General features: G+C 48.8%; 1 protein-coding gene across 2 annotated transcripts in view; it reads left to right on the top strand.

The window, feature by feature from the left end:
• TNFRSF11A (TNF receptor superfamily member 11a) overlaps positions 1-19165 on the top strand; it is a 65324-nt gene that overhangs the window by 22042 nt on the left and 24117 nt on the right. For both annotated transcript variants that reach the window (XM_069569123.1, XM_069569124.1), the window contains exons 2-5: positions 5466-5547; positions 7105-7230; positions 13920-14063; positions 17505-17598. In XM_069569123.1, the coding sequence (XP_069425224.1) occupies positions 5466-5547; positions 7105-7230; positions 13920-14063; positions 17505-17598 (446 nt within the window). The remainder of the gene's footprint in view (positions 1-5465; positions 5548-7104; positions 7231-13919; positions 14064-17504; positions 17599-19165) is intronic.

A 19165-nucleotide genomic window follows, 5' to 3' on the forward strand; every position in this document is an offset into this window, starting at 1 on the left:
TGGGAATTCAGCCTGAAATTAAAGTAAAGAAGAGAGGGAGGGAGAGGGAGAAAAGGAGAGAGAGACACAGGGGAAACCAGTCCAGCGACTGGCTCCATCCTCTATTGTTTAGAAGGCCTTTTATACTTTTGATAAAACATGGAGATCAATGGGTAACACAAAGTTATGCAGCGTTAGCAGTCCAGACTCTTATCAAAACCAGGCTTTTCTCTCTGCATACCTAATTGTATACACAAGTCTTAGGTGATTTACATCATCTTCTGGCCAAAAAGGGCCAATTAACATTTTACAGCCTTTTTTCTGATAAGGGTTTGTCAACCAGAAGACTTATTTGTGTTGATCTTCCCAAAGTCTGGTGCCATTCTCAGAAAGCACTAAATAAAGTTACATTCTTACATAGCAAGGACACAAGAGGAGTGCAGTGATATATAACAAAGAGAAAAGTAATTAACTCAAAAGTCTAGTGTTGCTAACATCAAAACTACTATATATCTTTTTCCATATCCCGTTTACATTGATTAACATCCTCCCAGGTGCCTAAAAGATAAAGAATATGGAGGCCTGGCAGCAGTCATTGAGTCAACAGTGAAAACCCTCTACCAATATAATTAACTCTTTAGAAAAGGCTCTGTATCTTTAAGATGCTTTTAAGCTTTGTGCCTCTCGAAGTTGAGGGGCTGTAAGCAATTCACAAGCTGTAAGAGGTCGGGGGAACCTGTTAGGCAAGCTAGAGAGTCATCAGAGGGGGTTTAACTGAAACATCCCTTTCAAATGCAGAAGGCTAAAGCCCTGAGTTGACTTTTTCCAGAGAATATTAGAAGAGTGGAAAAGCAGGCAGATTCTTATTTTGGTGGGGGGTGGATGCTCAGGAAATTCCAGGGGGACCCCTGAAGTCTGATCACGACCTTGCGTATGTCAACTTCCTTCCTCATGACCTTGTCACTGGCGGGATTCCTCACACTGGCTTCAGGCACAACACCAAAATTCAAAAGCATCAATTCTTCGGTGCTCAGCTTTCTTCACAGGCCACTCTCACATCCACACATGACCACTGGAAAAACCATAGCCTTGACTAGACGGACTTTTGTTGGCAAAGTAATGTCTCTGCTTTGTAATATGCTATCTAGGTTGGTCATAGCTTTTCTTTCAAGGAGCAAGGGTCTTTTAATTTTATGGCTACAGTCACCATCTCCAGTGATTCTGGAGCCCAAGAAAATACAGTCTGTCACTGTTTCCATTGTTTCCCATCTATTTCCCATGAAGTGATGGGACCAGATGCCATGATCTTCGTTTTCTGAATGTTGAGCTTTAAGCCAACTTTTTCACTCTCCTCTTTCCCTTTCATCAAGAGGCTCTTTAGTTCTTCACTTTCTGCCATAAGGGTGGTGTCATCTGCATATCTGAGGTTATTGATATTTCTCCTGGCAATCTTGATTCCAGCTTGTGCTTCCTCCAGCCCAGCGTTTCTCATGATGTACTCTGCATAGAAGTTAAATAAGCAGTGTTGACATGCTCCTTTCCCGATTTGGAACCAGTCTGTTGTTCCATGTCCGGTTCTAACTGGACCTGCTACAGATTTCTCAGGAGACAGGTCAGGTGGTCTGGTATTCCCATGTCTTGAAGAATTTTCCACAGTTTGTTGTGATCCACACAGTCAAAGGCTTTGGCATAGTCAATAAAACAGAAGTAGATGTTTTTCTGGAACTCTCTTGCTTTTTTGATGATGCAACAGATGTTGGCAATTTGATCTCTGGTTCCTCTGCCTTTTCTAAATCCAGCTTGAACATCTGGAAGTTCACAGTTCACGTACTGTTGAAGCCTGGCTTGGAGAATTTTAAGCTTTACTTTGCTAGTGAGATGAGTGCAATTGTGCGGTAGTTTGAGAATTCTTTGGCATTGCCTTTCTTTGGGATCAGAATGAAAACTGACCTTTTCCAGTCCTGTGGCCACTGCTGAGTGTTCCAATTTTGCTGGCATATTGAGTGCAGCACGTTCACAGCATCATCCTTTAGGATAAGAAATAGCTCAGCTGGAATTCCGTCACCTCCACTAGCAAGGGAGGAAAAAAAGAACAAGGAAGGGAAAAACAACAACGACAACGTATATCTGGTCTTCTCCGGAAGGTGCGGGCCTCCTCAAGAGAGGTTTCTAGATTCTTTTTATTTGCCCTCAAAGCACGTTTCCTTGGGGCTTCCCTGGTGGCTCAGATGGTAAAGAACCCGCCTGCAATGCGGGAGACCAGGGTTCGATCCCTCGGTCGGGAAGATCCCCTGGAGAAGGGATAGGCTACCCACTCCAGTATTCTTGCCTGGAGAACCTCATGGACAGAAGAGCCTGGTGGGCTACAGTCCTTGGGGTCGTAAAGACTCAGACATCACAGAGAGACTCACACACACATGTATTTCGTTAACCATATCTATGTACGTATGTTGCCTTATAAGTTGTATGTTGATTGTCATTTTGAAAGTTTGAAGGTGTGCTGCAAAGTATCTAATGTAACTCAGGAATGAAGCAGGGATCAGTCTAAGTTCTACCTTAAATTAGATTAATACCAAAATTGTCTGCCTCACCACAGTCAGTTTTCCCAGTAGCAGAATTACTGATGTAACTTGAAAGATCGGTAATCCTATAGCATGTGAAACAAACATGTCAGTTCTCAGTGATGAAGATATTCTGGAATTAGACAGCAGTGCTGGTTGCATACCTTTTTGAATATACAAAAAAAAAAAAAAGAAGCCCACTGAATCATAACCTTTGAAAGGGGAAATTTCATGGTATGTGAATTATCTCTCAGCACTTTAAAAAGAAGACATGTCCAGGTGTAAAGTCACAATTAGCTTAGGAGACAGAGATAAATATTGAGGAATAGTCTGTGAAAATCTGTTTAAGAGTTAGGACATCTGGTCACCTCTGGAATCACAGCTTCCCTGTTTTTGCCAGGGTTACACTCTTGGGCTAGAGGGCGAATGGACGGAATGAATCACAGCCGTGCGCCTAAACGCACGTGTAAACAAACTGTCCACATATTCGGGCGGCTGATGCTTACCAGAGGCCAGGGTTTGGAGCCCAGCGCCCAGCCCACAGTGGCAAGTGACAGAGCTTCCGGCTGCTGCTTCAGGAGGAGCCCTTTTAGCAAATTCCCCTAAAAAGAACCTGTGTACATGACCCAGACAAAGCCGGCGCCTGTCTTACAGAGGCGTGCAGTTTTCTTACCGGTCAGAAGCAATCGGCCTTGATCATCTGAAATACAGTCCAACCGCAGCTTTCTCCGGCTTGCTTTGTCATCACCATCGCAGGGGCGCTCACATACCATCAGGCTTAAACAGACCCTTCCTGTGAAACAGAATTTGCCTTAACCGCGTCCAGCTTCACCGTTTGCCTCTGCGCGTGTCTCCTCTCTGTGCACACGTTGCTGTGCAGAGGCAGAGACACGGGCTCCTGTGAAAACAGGGAAAGACCCCAGAGAGCAGAGGCGGGGCGGTTTCTGTTAGGTCATATTTCCCAGTGTCCACAGGGCTCACTGACGGATCCTGTGAGCCTGTCCCGTGGTGGATGCTTGGGGAACGTCGGTCCCTTAACCCGGGTCCACGGAGATGTCAGACGGCCTAGGAACCAAGTCCAGATACAGCCTTCCCGGCAGCCTGGCTCCAGAAACACGTTCGACGCTCTCATTGACCTCAGAGGAACTGTCCCTGGCCGCAGCGCCCCGGAAGCTCTTTGCCTGGCCCGGGGGAGCTCGGAGAGGCCCTTACTGGCTGCGTCCTGCACGCCCTACTTACTCTTTTCTTAATTTTTACTTTTTGGCCATGCCTCATGGCGTGTGGGATCTTTGTTTCCTGACCGGGGATCGAACCCGGCCCCCTGCGTTGGACGCACAGTTTTCACCACCGGACCACCAGGGAGGTCCCTCTTTTCCGGTTTTAAATTTATTTTTGGCTGTGCTGGGTCTTCGTTGCGGCACGGGTTTTCTCTACTCGCAGCCCGCAGAGGCTGCCCCAACTGCGGTTCACCGGGCTCTCTTGCGGAGCGCAGGCTCCGCGTGCGGCTTTGGGAGTCGCGGTTCCCGGCTCTAAAGCACAGGCTCAGTCGCTCTGGTTCACGGACTCAGCTGCTCCGCGGCATGTGGATCTTCCCAGACCGGGGATCGAACCTGTGTCGCCAGCGTTGGGAGGAGGTTCTTCACCGCTGAGCTGCCCGGGAGCCCCGGCTGATCTCTGCCCTGTGAGCTGGTGCTCACTCACAGCCCTGAGGACTCCCCCAGACCCCCGTGCACGCAGGGAGGGCCCGCTGCCCCCTTGCAGCCCACCCTGGAGAGCGGAAGCCCCTGGAGGGCAAGGTGGTGACTGTGGACCCCCAGCCCAGCAAGGCCCTGCCCCTCGGTGTGTGCACGCGCCGTCTGTGCCGCTGACCCCGGGCTTCCGCGTCTCCCTTGGGTCTGTAACTCAACTGCCTGCCTGTCAACAGGGGTGTGTGTTGTTTTTCTCTAGCAGAGACAGCTGATAAAGGAAAGAGCTTTACTGTGGCAAACTGATAAGAATCTGAGTGAATGCAGGGTACTTGGCCTTTGTTTTGCTTTGCTTAGATGAGCAAATGTGGAAATTATTATTGGTGTTAGAATCATGTTAGAATCGGAGTTCAAGAAGCTGAAGCGGCACATGGATATCCCCTGAGCAGGTGGGCCGCCGTGCTCCGGGCTCCAGGTCACAGGCTCCCTATAACCCCTTGCTGTCCCACTTTTTAAAATTCTTTGCATGTTTAAAAATTTTTAAAGGCAAGCAGTATTAAGCATCTTTCTAAAATCAGAAATAGCTTGTCAGATCACATTTCCCCTGGTATAACACGCAGGCTTCCCAGGTGGCTCAGAGGTAAAGAATGTGCCTGTAAAAGTCAGCAGACAAAGAGACGCAGGTTTGATCCCTGGGTCAGGAAGATCCCCTGGAGCAGGGCATGGTAACCCACTCTAGTGTTCTTGCCTGGAGAATCCCATGGACAGGGAAGCCTGGCGGGATGCAGTCCAGAGGGTTGCAAAGAGTCTAATGCACGTATGAAGGGACCCCACTCTGTGCTTCTCCAGTTTTCACGGCCAAAGTGCCCTGACCGTACTGTCCACCACTGACCACACTGTGGCTGACACAGAAGTGGGGCCACTTTTGTACGTGGTTGGTCGAAAGCAGTTTTCAACCTTCTGGGTACCATTTATAAATTTCCCTTCAATCCATCCTGTTAACATGAGCATAACCAAAATATTTTTAAATACTTGACGCCAATATCATTGGATCTTGACGCCAGTATCATTGGTTTGGTACATTGTCAGGGGGAAGAAATGGGCTAGAACAGGATAGTGATCCCTTTGGGACGGGGTTGGGGGGGGGGTATCATGCCGAGCGGCGGCAGGACGGTTTCTGGTGGCTTCCTCTGGGAAGAACTTGTGTTTAATCTCTACCTGATGCACATTTTCTCTTTAGGTGACTTTGCAGATCACCCCTCCGTGTACCAGCGAGAGGTATTACGAGCATCTTGGACAATGCTGTAAGAAATGTGAGCCAGGTTCGTGCTGCTGAACCTCCTTTTGTGGTCCTCCCAAAGCGGGTGGGGCTCTTTTTTGTTTTAATGTTAGTAAATACCTGATTCCATCTTGCCAGATGAGAAACGAAATCGGATGGGCTTCTTCTGGCAGTGGAGGTAGTAATGTCTGTCACTCTGAAGACAAAAATCTTACTCTCAATAGATGAACTAACCTAACAATCAAGAGCAGTTTCAGGAACTGGAATTAAGCACTAGTTTTCCAGAACACTATTTCTGGAGAAGGCAATTTTTTTTTTAACTGTTTTAGAAGTTTATGATTCAAACTCTCAAAATATGCAGTACAACTCTTATTTAAAAGTATTATTTGCCGTAGTTCCCTGGTTGTTCAGTGGTTTGGGCTCAGCTGTAGCCCAGGGTCAACCCCTGATGGGGAATTAAGATCCCACAAGCTGTGAGGTAAGGCCAAAAAAAAAGTATTAATTTCATAGAAATTCGCCAGGGGTGGGGATGGGGATGACTTTCTTTGAATCACTGCTAAAATTTGCCTAAATCCTGTTATAACTTCTCGCACAACATCTACTGAGGAGTAGGAGGTAGACCGGTCACCACTTCCCCAAAGTTGTTTTGACAAGGAGGTGGCCACCTGCTTCTGTGGCCTCGGTGAGGCCCCAAGTCTAGAGGGTTCTCACTCACTCCCTGTTCTGGGGAAGGGAGAACAGCTTTGAGGAAAAGGAGCTTACCTGATTACAAATCCTTCAGATATTTCCGCTACAAATATTTTGGGGTGCACAGAGTGAAGATCCATTGATTTTCATGCGTGTGTGTGTGTGTGTGTTTCTGAGCGTGTGTGTTACTCTCTGATCAAACGAAGTTAACCGTGAGCCCACAGTGTGCGTAGGACAAAAGAAAGGAACTCTGTGGGTCAACAGTAAAGGGGTTTTGAAGATGGAGAGGTGAGGCAGGAGATGAAGTTTCTCTCGCTTAGTCCCCAGGGAACCCCTTGAGTTCTGCAGGCACCTGTTTGAAAACCATAGTTCTTTTCCTGAGTCAGCAGAGGCTGGGAGTGGGAAGGGCTAGGGTTTTACCTAGAAGGTCTAAAAGACTGTGGTGAGCACAGGCACAGCAAGCCCCAGTGAGGTTATCTGGGCCAGCCGGGAGGCCTGAGGAGCCCCTGCTGTTGGACATGACCTCTGTCTTTGGGGGACGCCCTGGGACCATGTTCATGTAAAGGGGTTGGTAGACTGGTGCTTTTGTTTTTTTCTGTGGCTACACTATAAGACTTGCAGGATCTCAGTTCCTCGCTGCTGCTGCTAAGTCGCTTCAGTCGTGTCCGACTCTGCGACCCTGTAGACGGCAGCCCACCAGGCTCCTCCGTCCCTGGGATTCTCCAGGCAAGAACACTGGAGTGGGGTGCCATCCATTTCCTTCCCCGACCAAGTATCGAACCTGGGTGCCTGGCACTGAAAATGCAGAGTCCCAACCACTGGACTGCCAGGGAATTCCCAGATTGACTCATTTTTGTTGATTTATTGGGAGGGAGCAGTTTTGATTGGCACATGTTCCCCGTTCTAATTTAAGGAACGTACATGTCTTCCAAATGCACCACTACCTCTGAGAGCGTCTGTCTGCCCTGCGGCTTGGACGAATACCTGGACACCTGGAACGAAGAAGATAAATGCTTACTGCACAAAGTCTGCGACCCAGGTGAGTCAGCCCGGCAGGGGCAGTGTGGGCAAACGACATTGTCGGATGCAGCGATGCTCTGCCTTTGGGGGCAAGGGAAGACAGTGCCCACAGACCCCCGAGGGTGTGCCTTGGATCCCAGGAGCACTGTGTTACGGCTTTTCATATAGAACTGCTGTTCTGGAATATATCTGTTCTGTTCTGTTTTCATTGAAGTGCAGTTGATGTACAGTGCTGCGCTTATTTCGGGGGGTGGGTGGGTGTTCTTTTTCCAATTCTTTTCCCTTATAGGTTCTTACAAAGCATCGAGTGTAGCTTCCGGTGCCGTACAGGAATGAGCCTTGAGCCTTGAGCCTTGATGCCTGTCTGCCTTACATACAGCAATGTTATGTTATCCCAGACTCCTGATTTATCTCCCTTCCTACATTTCCTCTTTGCTAACCAGGTTTGTTTCCTATGTCTGTGGTTCTAATTCTGCTTTGTAAATCAGCTTATCTGTATCATTTTTTTAGATACCACATATAAGTGATAATATATGACATTTGCGTGTTTAGCCCTAAAAGGTGTCTTACACTTGACAAAAGGTTTCCACGGCACTTCCACATATGTTGTGTTACTTAATTCTCACAAAAAACCCTGTGAGAAAGCTACGATTATCCTACTGTAAAAATGAAGAAACTAAGAGGGAGTGAGTGATTTCTCCAAGGTTACAAGTGAGAAGCAGGACTCAAAACCAGACCTTCTAACTCCCAGGTCTCTTTCCTAAACTATCCATGTCTTCCTACCTGCATAGTCTGATCTCCTTATCATACTACTATAGGGCTTTGCCTCAGAGCTTTTAAAAATTGAAGCTTATTTATAAGAATAGGATCAGAATATGTCTCCTGAGTCCCAACCCAGAAGCTCCTTTCCTCCCCTTCTTTCCATCCTTCATGCAGTTCATCTGTTAAGGAGGCCACGCCGTTAGTCCTGTGGGGTTTCCACTGTCAGGGTTTGCTAGCTGCATTATCTCGGCCTCGTGAAACGATGTCTTCTGTCCCCTGTATTTCCTGTAAAGGGGTTATTAGATCTAGAAGGCTGATCAGAATCTGGTTTGGGTTTTTCTGCTTTGTTTTTTGGCAAAACTCCTTGAAAGGGTGATGTCACGGGTCACCGTGTAGGTGCTTCTCTCTTTTCTGAGTGATATGAGCAGCTGTTGACCATCATGACCTAGGTCCGTTTTCATTCAGGGGCTGCAGAAAGGTGATGTTCTAACTCCATCATCCTGTCTTCATTTATTGGCTGGAATGCTTTCTAAACAGAAACTTCTCTCACCAACTGGTCGTCACCCTGAAGTGCAGTCTACACAGGAAAGACGGAAGGAATGCTCAGGACTTCATTTTTCCACTTTCCAAAGTGACGGCCCCACCAGGCCGTCTCCAGAGGGTCTGCGTGAGAATGAAGAGCTGGCTTCCTTTCTGCTCCCTTGCTCGCTCCCTGTCATCTTGGCAGCCGCACTTGGTTGGGGGCATCCCACACCTAAGGCTGCCAAGAAGGTGAAAAAGTCGCTGGAGTTGATCACCTCTAGGCTCCAGTTCATTATGTAAAGTGGAAAGTGTGTGCTGGGGTACGAGCAGACTCTGAAAATGATCAGACAAGGCAAAGTGAAACTGGTCGTCCTCGCTAAACTCTGCCCAGCCTTGAGGGAATCTGAAATCGCGTATTATGCTACAACGGCCGAAAGTGGTGTCCATCGCCGGCACTCAGTCACTCAGTTGTATCCAGCTCTTTGCGACCCCATGGACTGTCACCCACCAGGCTCCTCTGTCCTTGGAATTTTCCAGGCAATATTTTGGAGCAGGGTGCCATTTCCTCCTCCAGGGGATCTTCCTGACCCAGGGATCGGACCTGCACCTCTTATGTCTCCTGCATCGGCAGGCAGATTCTTTACCACCAGTGTCTTTCACTATGGTGGCAAAAATAACAGTGAATTGGGCACAGCTGTGGAAAATACTCCAGAGCCAGATATGCTGGCTTCCTGAGCCAGGTGACTCTGGTATCATTAGAAGCATGCCAGGACAGACTGGTGAAAAGCAGACCATGCACGACCTTTCTTTAATAAAACTGCTGCTGCTGCTAAGTCGCTTCAGTCGTGTCCAACTCTGTGCAACCCCATGGACTGCAGCCCACCAGGCTCCTCCGTCCATGGGATTTTCCAGGCAAGAGTACTGGAGTGGGTTGCCAAAACTAGCCAGAGCTTATTTTTTAGAAAAAGAATGCTATGAGCTCACACATGTGCACACTATGAGCTCACGCGTGTGCACACTGCAGGCGTCCTCATCTGCCGCAATTACCAGTCTTACTGGGGCTTCGATTCTCTCCCCTCTCCCAAGTGACCCTCTTTTGATGCAGCCTTGGGTATCTTTAAGAGCTCTTTCTCCCAGGCTTATCTTGGATATCTCCTTCCCTGAAGCTGGCATCAGCCATTTTTCCAAGGATTTCTCATGGCTTCATTAGAACGTCTGATTTAGTGACTTCAATCTGGGTGCTCAGACGGCTCATTGCTACAAGGATTGATCCTTCTATTGATATATAGGTTTTTTTTTTTTCAATAGAACAAAAATACTAGGAACTAAGTTTTTTTAAAAGCCCTGTAATATTTCTAAAATTAGAGATAGCGGGCAGGTTTTGTCTGGAGAAGATAACATGGAAACTCCACTGAGCAGAAGCATCTGATCAAGTCTTTTTTCTTTCCCATTGCTTAGTAATGAGTTTGACTCATCACTGTCTCTTGGAAAGAAAGATTCACTCTGTCTACTGCCAAAATTGATTAAAGCCCCAAACCTGGTGCATTAAGATATTTAAAAATATGTCAAATCATCCACCACCACACAGGGTTATATGCACTTACTTTTGAGGGAGGGGAGGCCCTTCCCTGGTGGTTCAGCAGTAAAGAATCTGCCTTCCAAGCAGGAGTCAGGGGTCCGATCCCTGAGTCAGAAAGATCCCTGGAGAAGGAAGTGGCGACCCACTCCACTATTCTTGCTTAGGAAATCCCACGGATGGGGGAGCCTGGCAGGCTACAGTCCGTGGGGTCGCAAAAGATTCGGACACTCTTTAACAATAAACGACAACCACACATTTTGAGTGAGAGACTGGAATTCAAGTTTTCCAAGGAAAATGACGCTTGTCCATGTGTGTTCCAGACAGTATATCCATGTTTATGCAAGTTGGTCTTGGTGCTTCACAGCTGACCCGGGCCTTGGAGAGTGGACCCAGAAGGGAGAGGGACCTCCCGGCCCCCAAGCTCTGGTCTGGAAGTGGGGTAGGAGACATTGCTTCCCTGCGGTTACAGCTGGAGACAGCGAACTGGGACGGGTTTCTGGCTGGCTTGTTTCCTCCTGCAGCTGTGTCCTGGGCAGTCCAGGCTGCTATCGCAGAATGTCCCAGAGTCGTGGCTTAAACAGCAGATACGTACTCCTCGCAGTGCTAAAGGCTGCAAGTCCGAGATCAGGGTGCCAGCATGCTCAGGCCCTTGGTGAGGGCCCTGTCCTCGGCTCCAGGACAGCCACGTCCTTGTGTCCTCATGTGGTGGGGGCAGAGGGGGAGTGGAAGCACGTTCTCTGCTGTCTCTCATTAAAAAGGCACTAATCCCATTCAGCGGGGCGCCACCCTCATGACCTAATCACCCCCCAAGGCCCCACCTCCTAACACCATCACATTGAAGGGGATTAGGATTTCAACAGAAGAATTTTCCGGGGACACAAACGTCAGTCCATAGCTAACACTGATCAGCATTAAGGAGTACACAGCACAGGGCTGTCTGGACAGTCGGATTAGGTGAGGCTGTACGCGGCAGGAGGCCTGTCTTAAATTGTGTTCTTGTGCTGCCTTGTGTGTGTGCGCAGCTGGCTCCTGTTATTCATGGTGCACGCATGCGTGCGTGCTAAGTCGCTCATCTGGTTCCAGCTCTCGGCAACCCCTTGGACTGTAGCCCACCAGTTCCTCTGTCCATGGAATTCTCCAGGCAAGAATGCTGGAGTGGGTTGCTATTCCCTTCTCTAAGGGATCTTCCAACCCAGGGACTGAACCCAAGTCTCCCCTGTTGAAGGCAGATTCTTTTACCACCTGCACCACGAGGGAAGTCCGTTATCATGATAGTTTAGTTAAGTTCTATAAAGTCATCACAAACACTGAGTTAGTAAATACTGCCCCTGGGTGCGTAAATATGACCTAGATTTGTGCCTGTTTTTTGTGTAAAGTCACCTTATTTAAGAAATATTTTGATTCATTAACAATGTCACAATAAACAACACTGAACAAAGTTTCTCTAACATATGGATTTTCTCTGAAAGACATATCACTGCCTTCTCCGAAACACTCGGAGAAACAGTTCAGCCCTAGGCTAGGGGGCCACTTTACAGAAGGAGCTCACCAACAAAAAACACAAAAATTAGGCTCTAAACAGACCACAGGAAGGACTCTGATTTGCCGCGTGAGCTGAAACTGGAAGGACTACCTGCCCTGCCCTCGGCCAGGACGCACCTGTCCGGCTGGTGGCTCAAAGTTTTTACTCTTCTGAGTGTTTCTGAGAATAACTGCAAAAGCGCCAGGAGTATTGATTTGGAGGATAGGATTAGATTTTAAGGAGAAGGTGAAATCACAAGTATGAACCAGCAAATAGCGAGGATGAACTGAGCATGTGAGCATTCAATTCTGTTGCACAAAGCCTGGAAAGGGCCAGGAGGCTGAGATAAGCAGAGAGCACTCTGCTCTGTGTTGTAAGAAAAGAGAGGACAAACGCCTTATTCTGAATTTGGGGGAGAGATTAATTTCCAAGTATGTCGCCAGGCCCAAGCCTCTGTGCTTCTCCCGCTTATCTGCTCGCACAGGGAGGTAGGTCTGTGTTCAGGGCGGCCCTGCGGGACCCCAGATGAACCCCCATCTCCAGAAACCGTATGGGGTTAGAGCCCATTGGCCCTGGTGTTAGGAATGCGTCTCACATTCAGTTCAGTTCAGTTCAGTTCAGTCGCTCAGTTGTGTCCGACTGTTTGCGACCCCATGAATCGCCAGGCCTCCCTGTCCATCACCATCTCCCGGAGGTCACTCAGACCCACGTCCATCGCGTCCGTGATGCCATCCAGCCATCTCATCCTCTGTTGTCCCCTTCTCCTCCTGCCCCTAATCCTTCCCAGCAACAGAGTATTTTCCAATGAGTAAACTCTTCTCATGAGGTGGCCAAAGTACTGGAGTTTCAGCTTCAGCATCATTCGTTGCAAAGAAATCCCAGGGCTGATCTCCTTCAGAATGGACTGGTTGGACCTCCTTGCAGTCCAAGGGATTCTCAAGAGTTTCTCCAACACCACAGTTCAAAAGCATCAATTCTTCGGGACTCAGCCTTCTTCACAGTCCAACTCTCACATCCATACATGACCACAGGAAAAACCATAGCCTTGACTAGACGGACCTTAGCCGGCAAAGTAATGTCTCTGGCTTTGAATATGCTATCTAGGTTGGTCATAACTTTTCTTCCAAGAAGTAAGCGTCTTTTAATTCATGGCTGCAGTCACCATCTGCAGTGATTTTGGAGCCCCCAAAAAATAGTCTGACACTGCTTCCACTGTTTCCCCATCTATTTCCCATGAAGTGATGGGACCAGATGCCATGATCTTCATTTTCTGAATGTTGAGCTTTAAGCCAACTTTTTCACTCTCCACTTTCACTTTCATCAAGAGGCTTTTTAGTTCCTCTTTACTTTCTGCCATAAGGGTGGTGTCATCTGCATATCTGAGGTTATTGATATTGCTCCCGGCAATCTTGATTCCAGCTTGTGTTTCTTCCAGTCCAGCGTTTCTCATGATGTACTCTGCATAGAAGTTAAATAAGCAGGGTGACAATATACAGCCTTGACGTATTCCTTTTCCTATTTGGAACCAGTCTGTTGTTCCATGTCCAGTTCTAACTGTTGCTTCCTGGCCTGCATACAGATTTTTCAAGAGGCAGGTCAGGTGGTCTGTTATTCCCATCTCTTTCAGAATTTTCCACAGTTCATTGTGATCCACACAGTCAAAGGCTTTGGCATACTCAATAAAGCAGAAATAGATGTTTTTCTGGAACTCGCTTGCTTTTTCCAGGATCCAGCGGATGTTGGCAATTTGATCTCTGCTTCCTCTGCCTTTTCTAAAACCAGCTTGAACATCTGGAAGTTCACAGTTCACATATTGCTGAAGCCTGGCTTGGAGAATTTTGAGCATTACTTTACTAGCATGTGAGATGAATGCAATTGTGCGGTAGTTTGAGCATTCTTTGGCATTGCCTTTCTTTGGGATTGGAATGAAAACTGAGCTTTTCCAGTCCTGTGGCCACTGCTGAGTTTAAGGAGCTGTGAAGTCCAGTTTTGCACGAGTCAGAATCGTCGGTGCTTAGCAACCCCCGGGCCTTAATCTTCCTACTGACATGAAAATTGACTTCTCAAAACGCACAGGTCTCCTAATTATTGAGAGAGAGAGAAAAACAAACCAAAAACGAGCGGGATGTTTTGGTCCCAGCACTGCAGGTGCGCGGAGGCACCCGAGGGTTCCCGAATCCTGGCCTCGGTGACCCACCGCGCGCGCCCCGGGCGGGCGGGCGGGCCGGCGCGAGGGGTCCGAGGGGCCCGGGACCCGGGGTCCGGGGCGGGGGCGGCGGGCGCGAATAGCACGAGGCGGACGGTGTGTCTTTCTCTCCCGCAGGCAAGGCCCTGAGGGCCGTGGAGCCCGGCAACCGGACGGCGCCGCGCCGCTGCGCCTGCACGGCCGGCTACCACTGGAGCGAGGACTGCCGCTGCTGCAGCCGGAACGCCGAGTGCGCGCGCGGCTTCGGCGCCCGGCGCCCCGGTACGCGCGGCCGGGCCGGGCCTCCCGGGGCGCTCCCCCGTGCGCGGGCGGGCCCCGCGCCTGCGGCCTCCCGGGGCGCTCCCCTGCGCCATCACGCCCTGCCGGCGCGGGGCGCGGGAGGAACGAGGGTCCCCGGAGGCCGAGCGCGGGGTGCGCGACCGCAGGACGCGTGAGAGCTCGGCGCCCATCCCCAGGCTCCTCCTCCTGCGAAACCTTCCCACCCCCATTTAGGGGAAAACCGGATCAGGCAGCGGTCCCCAAACTTTTTGCAGGGGCGGGGGTTCCCAAACTTGTGTACCCTCTTAGAATTTTGCAAAGCCATGTGCCTCCAGCCAAAATTTTAAATCGACATCTAAGCATTTTTATTACAAATTTCAAGAGTTGCTAAGGATTTCGTTTCCAGGGAATTAGTCCGTAACACTTTCTAAAATTTTCAGTGGGTTCTGAACTCCGTAGCAATTGGATACCCATCATCATCCATGTAAAAAGCTATCAGAGGCCTTCCCTTGAGGTGCAGTGGTTAAAACTCCGCGCTCCAGAGCAGGGGACGCGGGCTTGACCCCTGGTCGGGGAATTAAGGTCCCTCATGTCCCAAGGTGTGGCTCTTTTCTCTCCTTTGATTTGTATCCATTTCACCTTCCCCACAGAGTTTCATCGTAATATATTTTTAGGCTCAGAGGGTTTTTACTAATTACCTTTTCATACTCTCACATTTTAAAAATGCACCCATTTGAAATTTAAATTTTCTTTTCTTTTTGGTTGCACCAGGCACCTTGCAGGATCTTGGTTCCCCCACCAGGAAGGAAACCCCCCATCCTTCACCCGCTTCACCCCCACCCTGAGTTCCAACCAATCACTAGACCGCCAGGGAATGCCATGAAATTTTAATTTTTAAAAACTTCTTGTGACTCAAGCTTTTAAGGTTACAAACATTTCTTCTGAACTGATTTGTTCTACAGTGATTATTACACAGTTGGTCCAAAAGATGAATGACTGTATTTTGCTATACTGTAGTTATAAAAGTAAAGCCTGAGGTTGGGAGAATTAAAACATTATTCATTTCATTTCATATTGAGGAAAATCTGCATCACAGAGTCTGACTAAGTCAGCCTTTATTATCAGATTATCAGTGGAACTAGACAGGCTTTCTCTTGGGAAAAGTCGGACTTGATTTTCTGTTTACTAAAGCAAATCTCATGACAGCCTACTCCCTTCTGAATCCTGGTTCTAAGATGTAGGCAAGCCCCAGCGCCTTTCATACAGTTTGTTAAACTGCATGAAAGGAGGTGCTGGTCGCTTTCTGCTTTTTTCTCTTTTCGTTTCTGGCCCATGTCTTCTCTGCTTTGCCCCTTTGGGAATGCACTGGCTGAAGGGTCGAGAGGGTGACAAGGATGCATGAAAATCTCACCCCTGCAGTACAGTGTATTTGAACTCAGAACAGGTCAGCCTGATGCCAGTTACCCCTTTTATGTTGTTGCACCCTTGCCCTTAATGGATATCAGTCGCTCGGTCATGTCCGACTCTCTGTGACCCCATGCACTGTAGCCTGCCAGGCTCCTCTGTCCATGGAATTCTCTAGGCAAGAATACTGGAGTGAATAGCCATTCCCTTCTCCAGGGAATCTTCCTGACGCAGGGATCGAACCGGGATCTCCTGCACTGCCCGTGATTTCTTTATGTTTGAGCCGTGGGGGGACGCCCTCCCAGATGGACAGGGAGAGCCAGAAGCTATTCTGAGGTGCTCCAAACAAAGGAGCTTTCTGTCACCGATCCTCTGACTTGTTGCTTTGTTTGGCACCTGAGAAGTTTGGCTCTACGGTAGGATTTGGAGTAGGTATGAAGTGTGCCTTCTTTTGTAAGTGGGAGTAGTGTGATTGTGAAAGAGGAAAAAAAGGAGAAAGTGCAGATGCCCCCAGCAGGTCGGAGCAGACGTGGGAGTCCAGTGTATGGAAGGCAGCACCTCTCAAGCTCTCTGTGCCTTGCAGCCCCTGAGGAAGTCATTTTGTTTTTAAGGGTTACTCTAGAGTGTGACCAATCGTTTTAAAAGCTGTTTGAATTCATCTGAGTGACTAGATGCTAACTGTACCTTTGCTGATATCATTTCGAGGCAAATCTTGTTGCTCGAGTAAGGAATGAGTCCGCCACTTACTGGGGCTTCCCCGGGGGCTCACACGGTGAAGAATCTGCCTGCAACGCGGGGGATCCAGGTTTGATCCCTGGGTCGGGAAGATCCCCTGGAGGAGGGCTTGGCAACCCACTCCACTACTCTTGCCTAGAGAATCCCACAGACAGAGGAGCCTGGCCGGCTACAGTCCACGGGGTCTCAAAGAGTCAGAGACGACTGAAATAGCTTGGCACACACGCACACCCGCTTGTGCAGTTGGGTTCAACACACCCATTGTATTGAACAATTGCAAAAACCAAGAGTGTACTTCCCACTTGACTTTGGACAGAGAAAATGTGATTCCTTATTTTTGCATTTTGTTCATGAAGATAAACCACAGAAGTGCTACTAATTTCAAGACTAATTTGTGGTTTTGGCACAAGACAATGGTTTCTTATGACAGCACATGGTGGCCGATGTCCTTCTTTCTTGGAATTACCAAAGGGTCATCATGTGCCGGCTGCAGTAAAGGAACAGACAGAGGAAATCAGAGACATTTCCTAGTTTGATAATATAGTTTATGAGGACTATGAGAGAGGCGAAGACAGCTTACTCACCAGGATTAATTCCTGCTTTGAGTGCTGTGGCTTAAGGCAGGGGTCCAAAATCCATCCCACCACTTGCGCTTCTGTAAATAGGGTTCTATTGAAACGCAGCCAATGTGTTTTTATACGTTGTCTATGACAGCTTTCATGCTGCAAGTATTTGCAGAGACCAGAGGGCCTCAAAAGCTGAAGATATTCATCATATGGCCCTTCATAGAAACAGCTGTTCCTGCCACCCCTTGGTTTAAGAGAAGGAGACCCATAGTGTAGCGTGGGTTTTGTTTTTGAACTTTGTCAATACTCTGATACTCAGACTGGTAAGATTATTGATCAGAAGGTGTCAGGGCAAGAAGTTTCCTTTCCAAGTGGTTAATGGGCTATCATTCTCTGTACCGAAGCCTGGTGAGGGAGACAGGAGGGAACAGAGTTGGTTGAAAGGAGACAGACAGCAGCTCCCTGCCCCAAAACGAAGGGCGGGCGCCTGCCCGTGGACCGGGAGCCGGGCCAGCTTCAGGCCTGGCCTCCACGTCCTGACCCTGCGCCCGGGAGCCCCTGGACCTGCTGCTGCCTCGAGCCGCGGGATCTCGGGCCCCCTGAAGCCTGGGGTGGGAGTGCTGCCACCAGCAGCCGCAGGGGGCCCAGGGCCAGGGCGGGCAGAGGCTGGGGCCCCTCCTGGCCGATCTCTAAGTGTCCGTCTGTCCCGTGTTCTCTTGTCTGTCGGTCTTTCCGACAGTGCAGCTCAACAAGGACACAGTGTGTGAGCCCTGCCCCGCAGGCTACTTCTCCGACACCGTTTCCGCCACAGAGACGTGCAGACCCTGGACCAAGTAAGTGACAACGCGGGAATCGAGAGCTGCTTGATTTGGAAGAACTCCACCTCCGCTGTCTGTGTCTGTTGTGAAAACAGAGTGACGCAATCTGGGGAGGCTTCCTCTGGAAGCTAGTTTCACAACAGACACAGTCTGTCAGCTGGTGTGAGGGAGAGAAGCGCCTGCAGCCAGTCCCCCCGGACAGGGGGCAGGAGCCGGGTATCACTGCAGACTCGTTTCGTTTACAGCTGCAGCTGCTTTCCCCCTTCTGTAACTTTATTTAGCTGCTTATGATGCTTATTATTGCTCACCAGTCTCTGTTTTCCCAGCTTCCCAGCATCACTGGCTTATTTGTACAAAGACGTGTGTGTGTGTGTGTGTGTGTGTGCATTGTATAGGTGCATATAGAAGCCTCCTGCTTAAATAAATGTTTACACACTTGGGTTTTTTCCCACATAATATATCCTGAAGGAAGCTCACTCCACACTAACTGGCTTACATCTGTGTGGCTTTTTCTAACCACCTGGTGCCACCACAGAGATGCGCCATAAGCCATTTAACAAGGTCCCTTGTTGCTTTTCAGTTGCACGTTCATGTCAGACTTTGCGACCCCATGGACTGCAACACATCAGGCTTCACTGTCTCCTGGAGCTTGCTCAAATTTATATCCACTGAGTAGATGATGCCATCCAACCATCTCGTCCTCTGTCGCCCCCTTCTCCTCCTGCCTTCAATCTTTCCCAGCATCGGGGTCTTTTCCAGTGAGTCAGTTCTTTGCATCAGGTGGCCAAAGTACTGGAGCTTCAGCTTCAGTATTAGTCCTTCCAATGAATATTCAGGGTTGATTTCCTTTAGAATTGACTGATATGATCTCCTTGCAGTCCAAGGGACTCTGGAGTCTTTTCCAGCACCACAGTTTGAAAGCATCAATTCTTCAGCCCTCAGCCTTCTTTATGGTCCAACTCTCACAAGCTCCCTGCTACTGCTGCTGCTGCTAAGTCACTTCAGTTGTGTCTGACTCTGTGCGACCCCATAGACGGCAGCCCACCAGGCTCCCCCGTCCCTGGGATTCTCCAGGCAAGAACACTGGAGTGGGCTGCCATTTCCTTCTCCAATGCATGAAAGTGAAGAGTGAAAGTGAAGTCGCTCAGTCCTGTCCGACTCTTAGCTACCCCTTGGACTGCAGCCTACCAGGCTCTTCCATCCATGGGATTTTTCCAGGCAAGAGTACTCGAGTGGGGTGCCATTGCCTTCTCCGCACAAGCGCCCTATTGATAGTCGTTTAAGTGATTTCCAATCTTTTCCAGAGATAAATAAATCCGTAATGTATCGTCTCGCCTGTGTACTATCTCACACTTATGTGAGCAAAGTCGTGGTGAGACTCCTGGACCCTTTCACTGCATGCCTGTTGTTGAATACTCATCATCAATGTCATGATTCTTTCACTTCCCAATAAATTAATTCTCATTAAATACTCATTGTCTGATCCACCTATCCAGGTTTTATTTTCAAAAAGATTTTCTGTATTTTCAACTTCAAAGGGTATTCATCTGTAGTTTATCACTTAGCCATGATAATTGGATTC

The sequence above is a fragment of the Ovis canadensis genome, chromosome 23, assembly GCF_042477335.2.
Source record: "Ovis canadensis isolate MfBH-ARS-UI-01 breed Bighorn chromosome 23, ARS-UI_OviCan_v2, whole genome shotgun sequence".
NCBI lineage: Eukaryota > Metazoa > Chordata > Mammalia > Artiodactyla > Bovidae > Ovis > Ovis canadensis.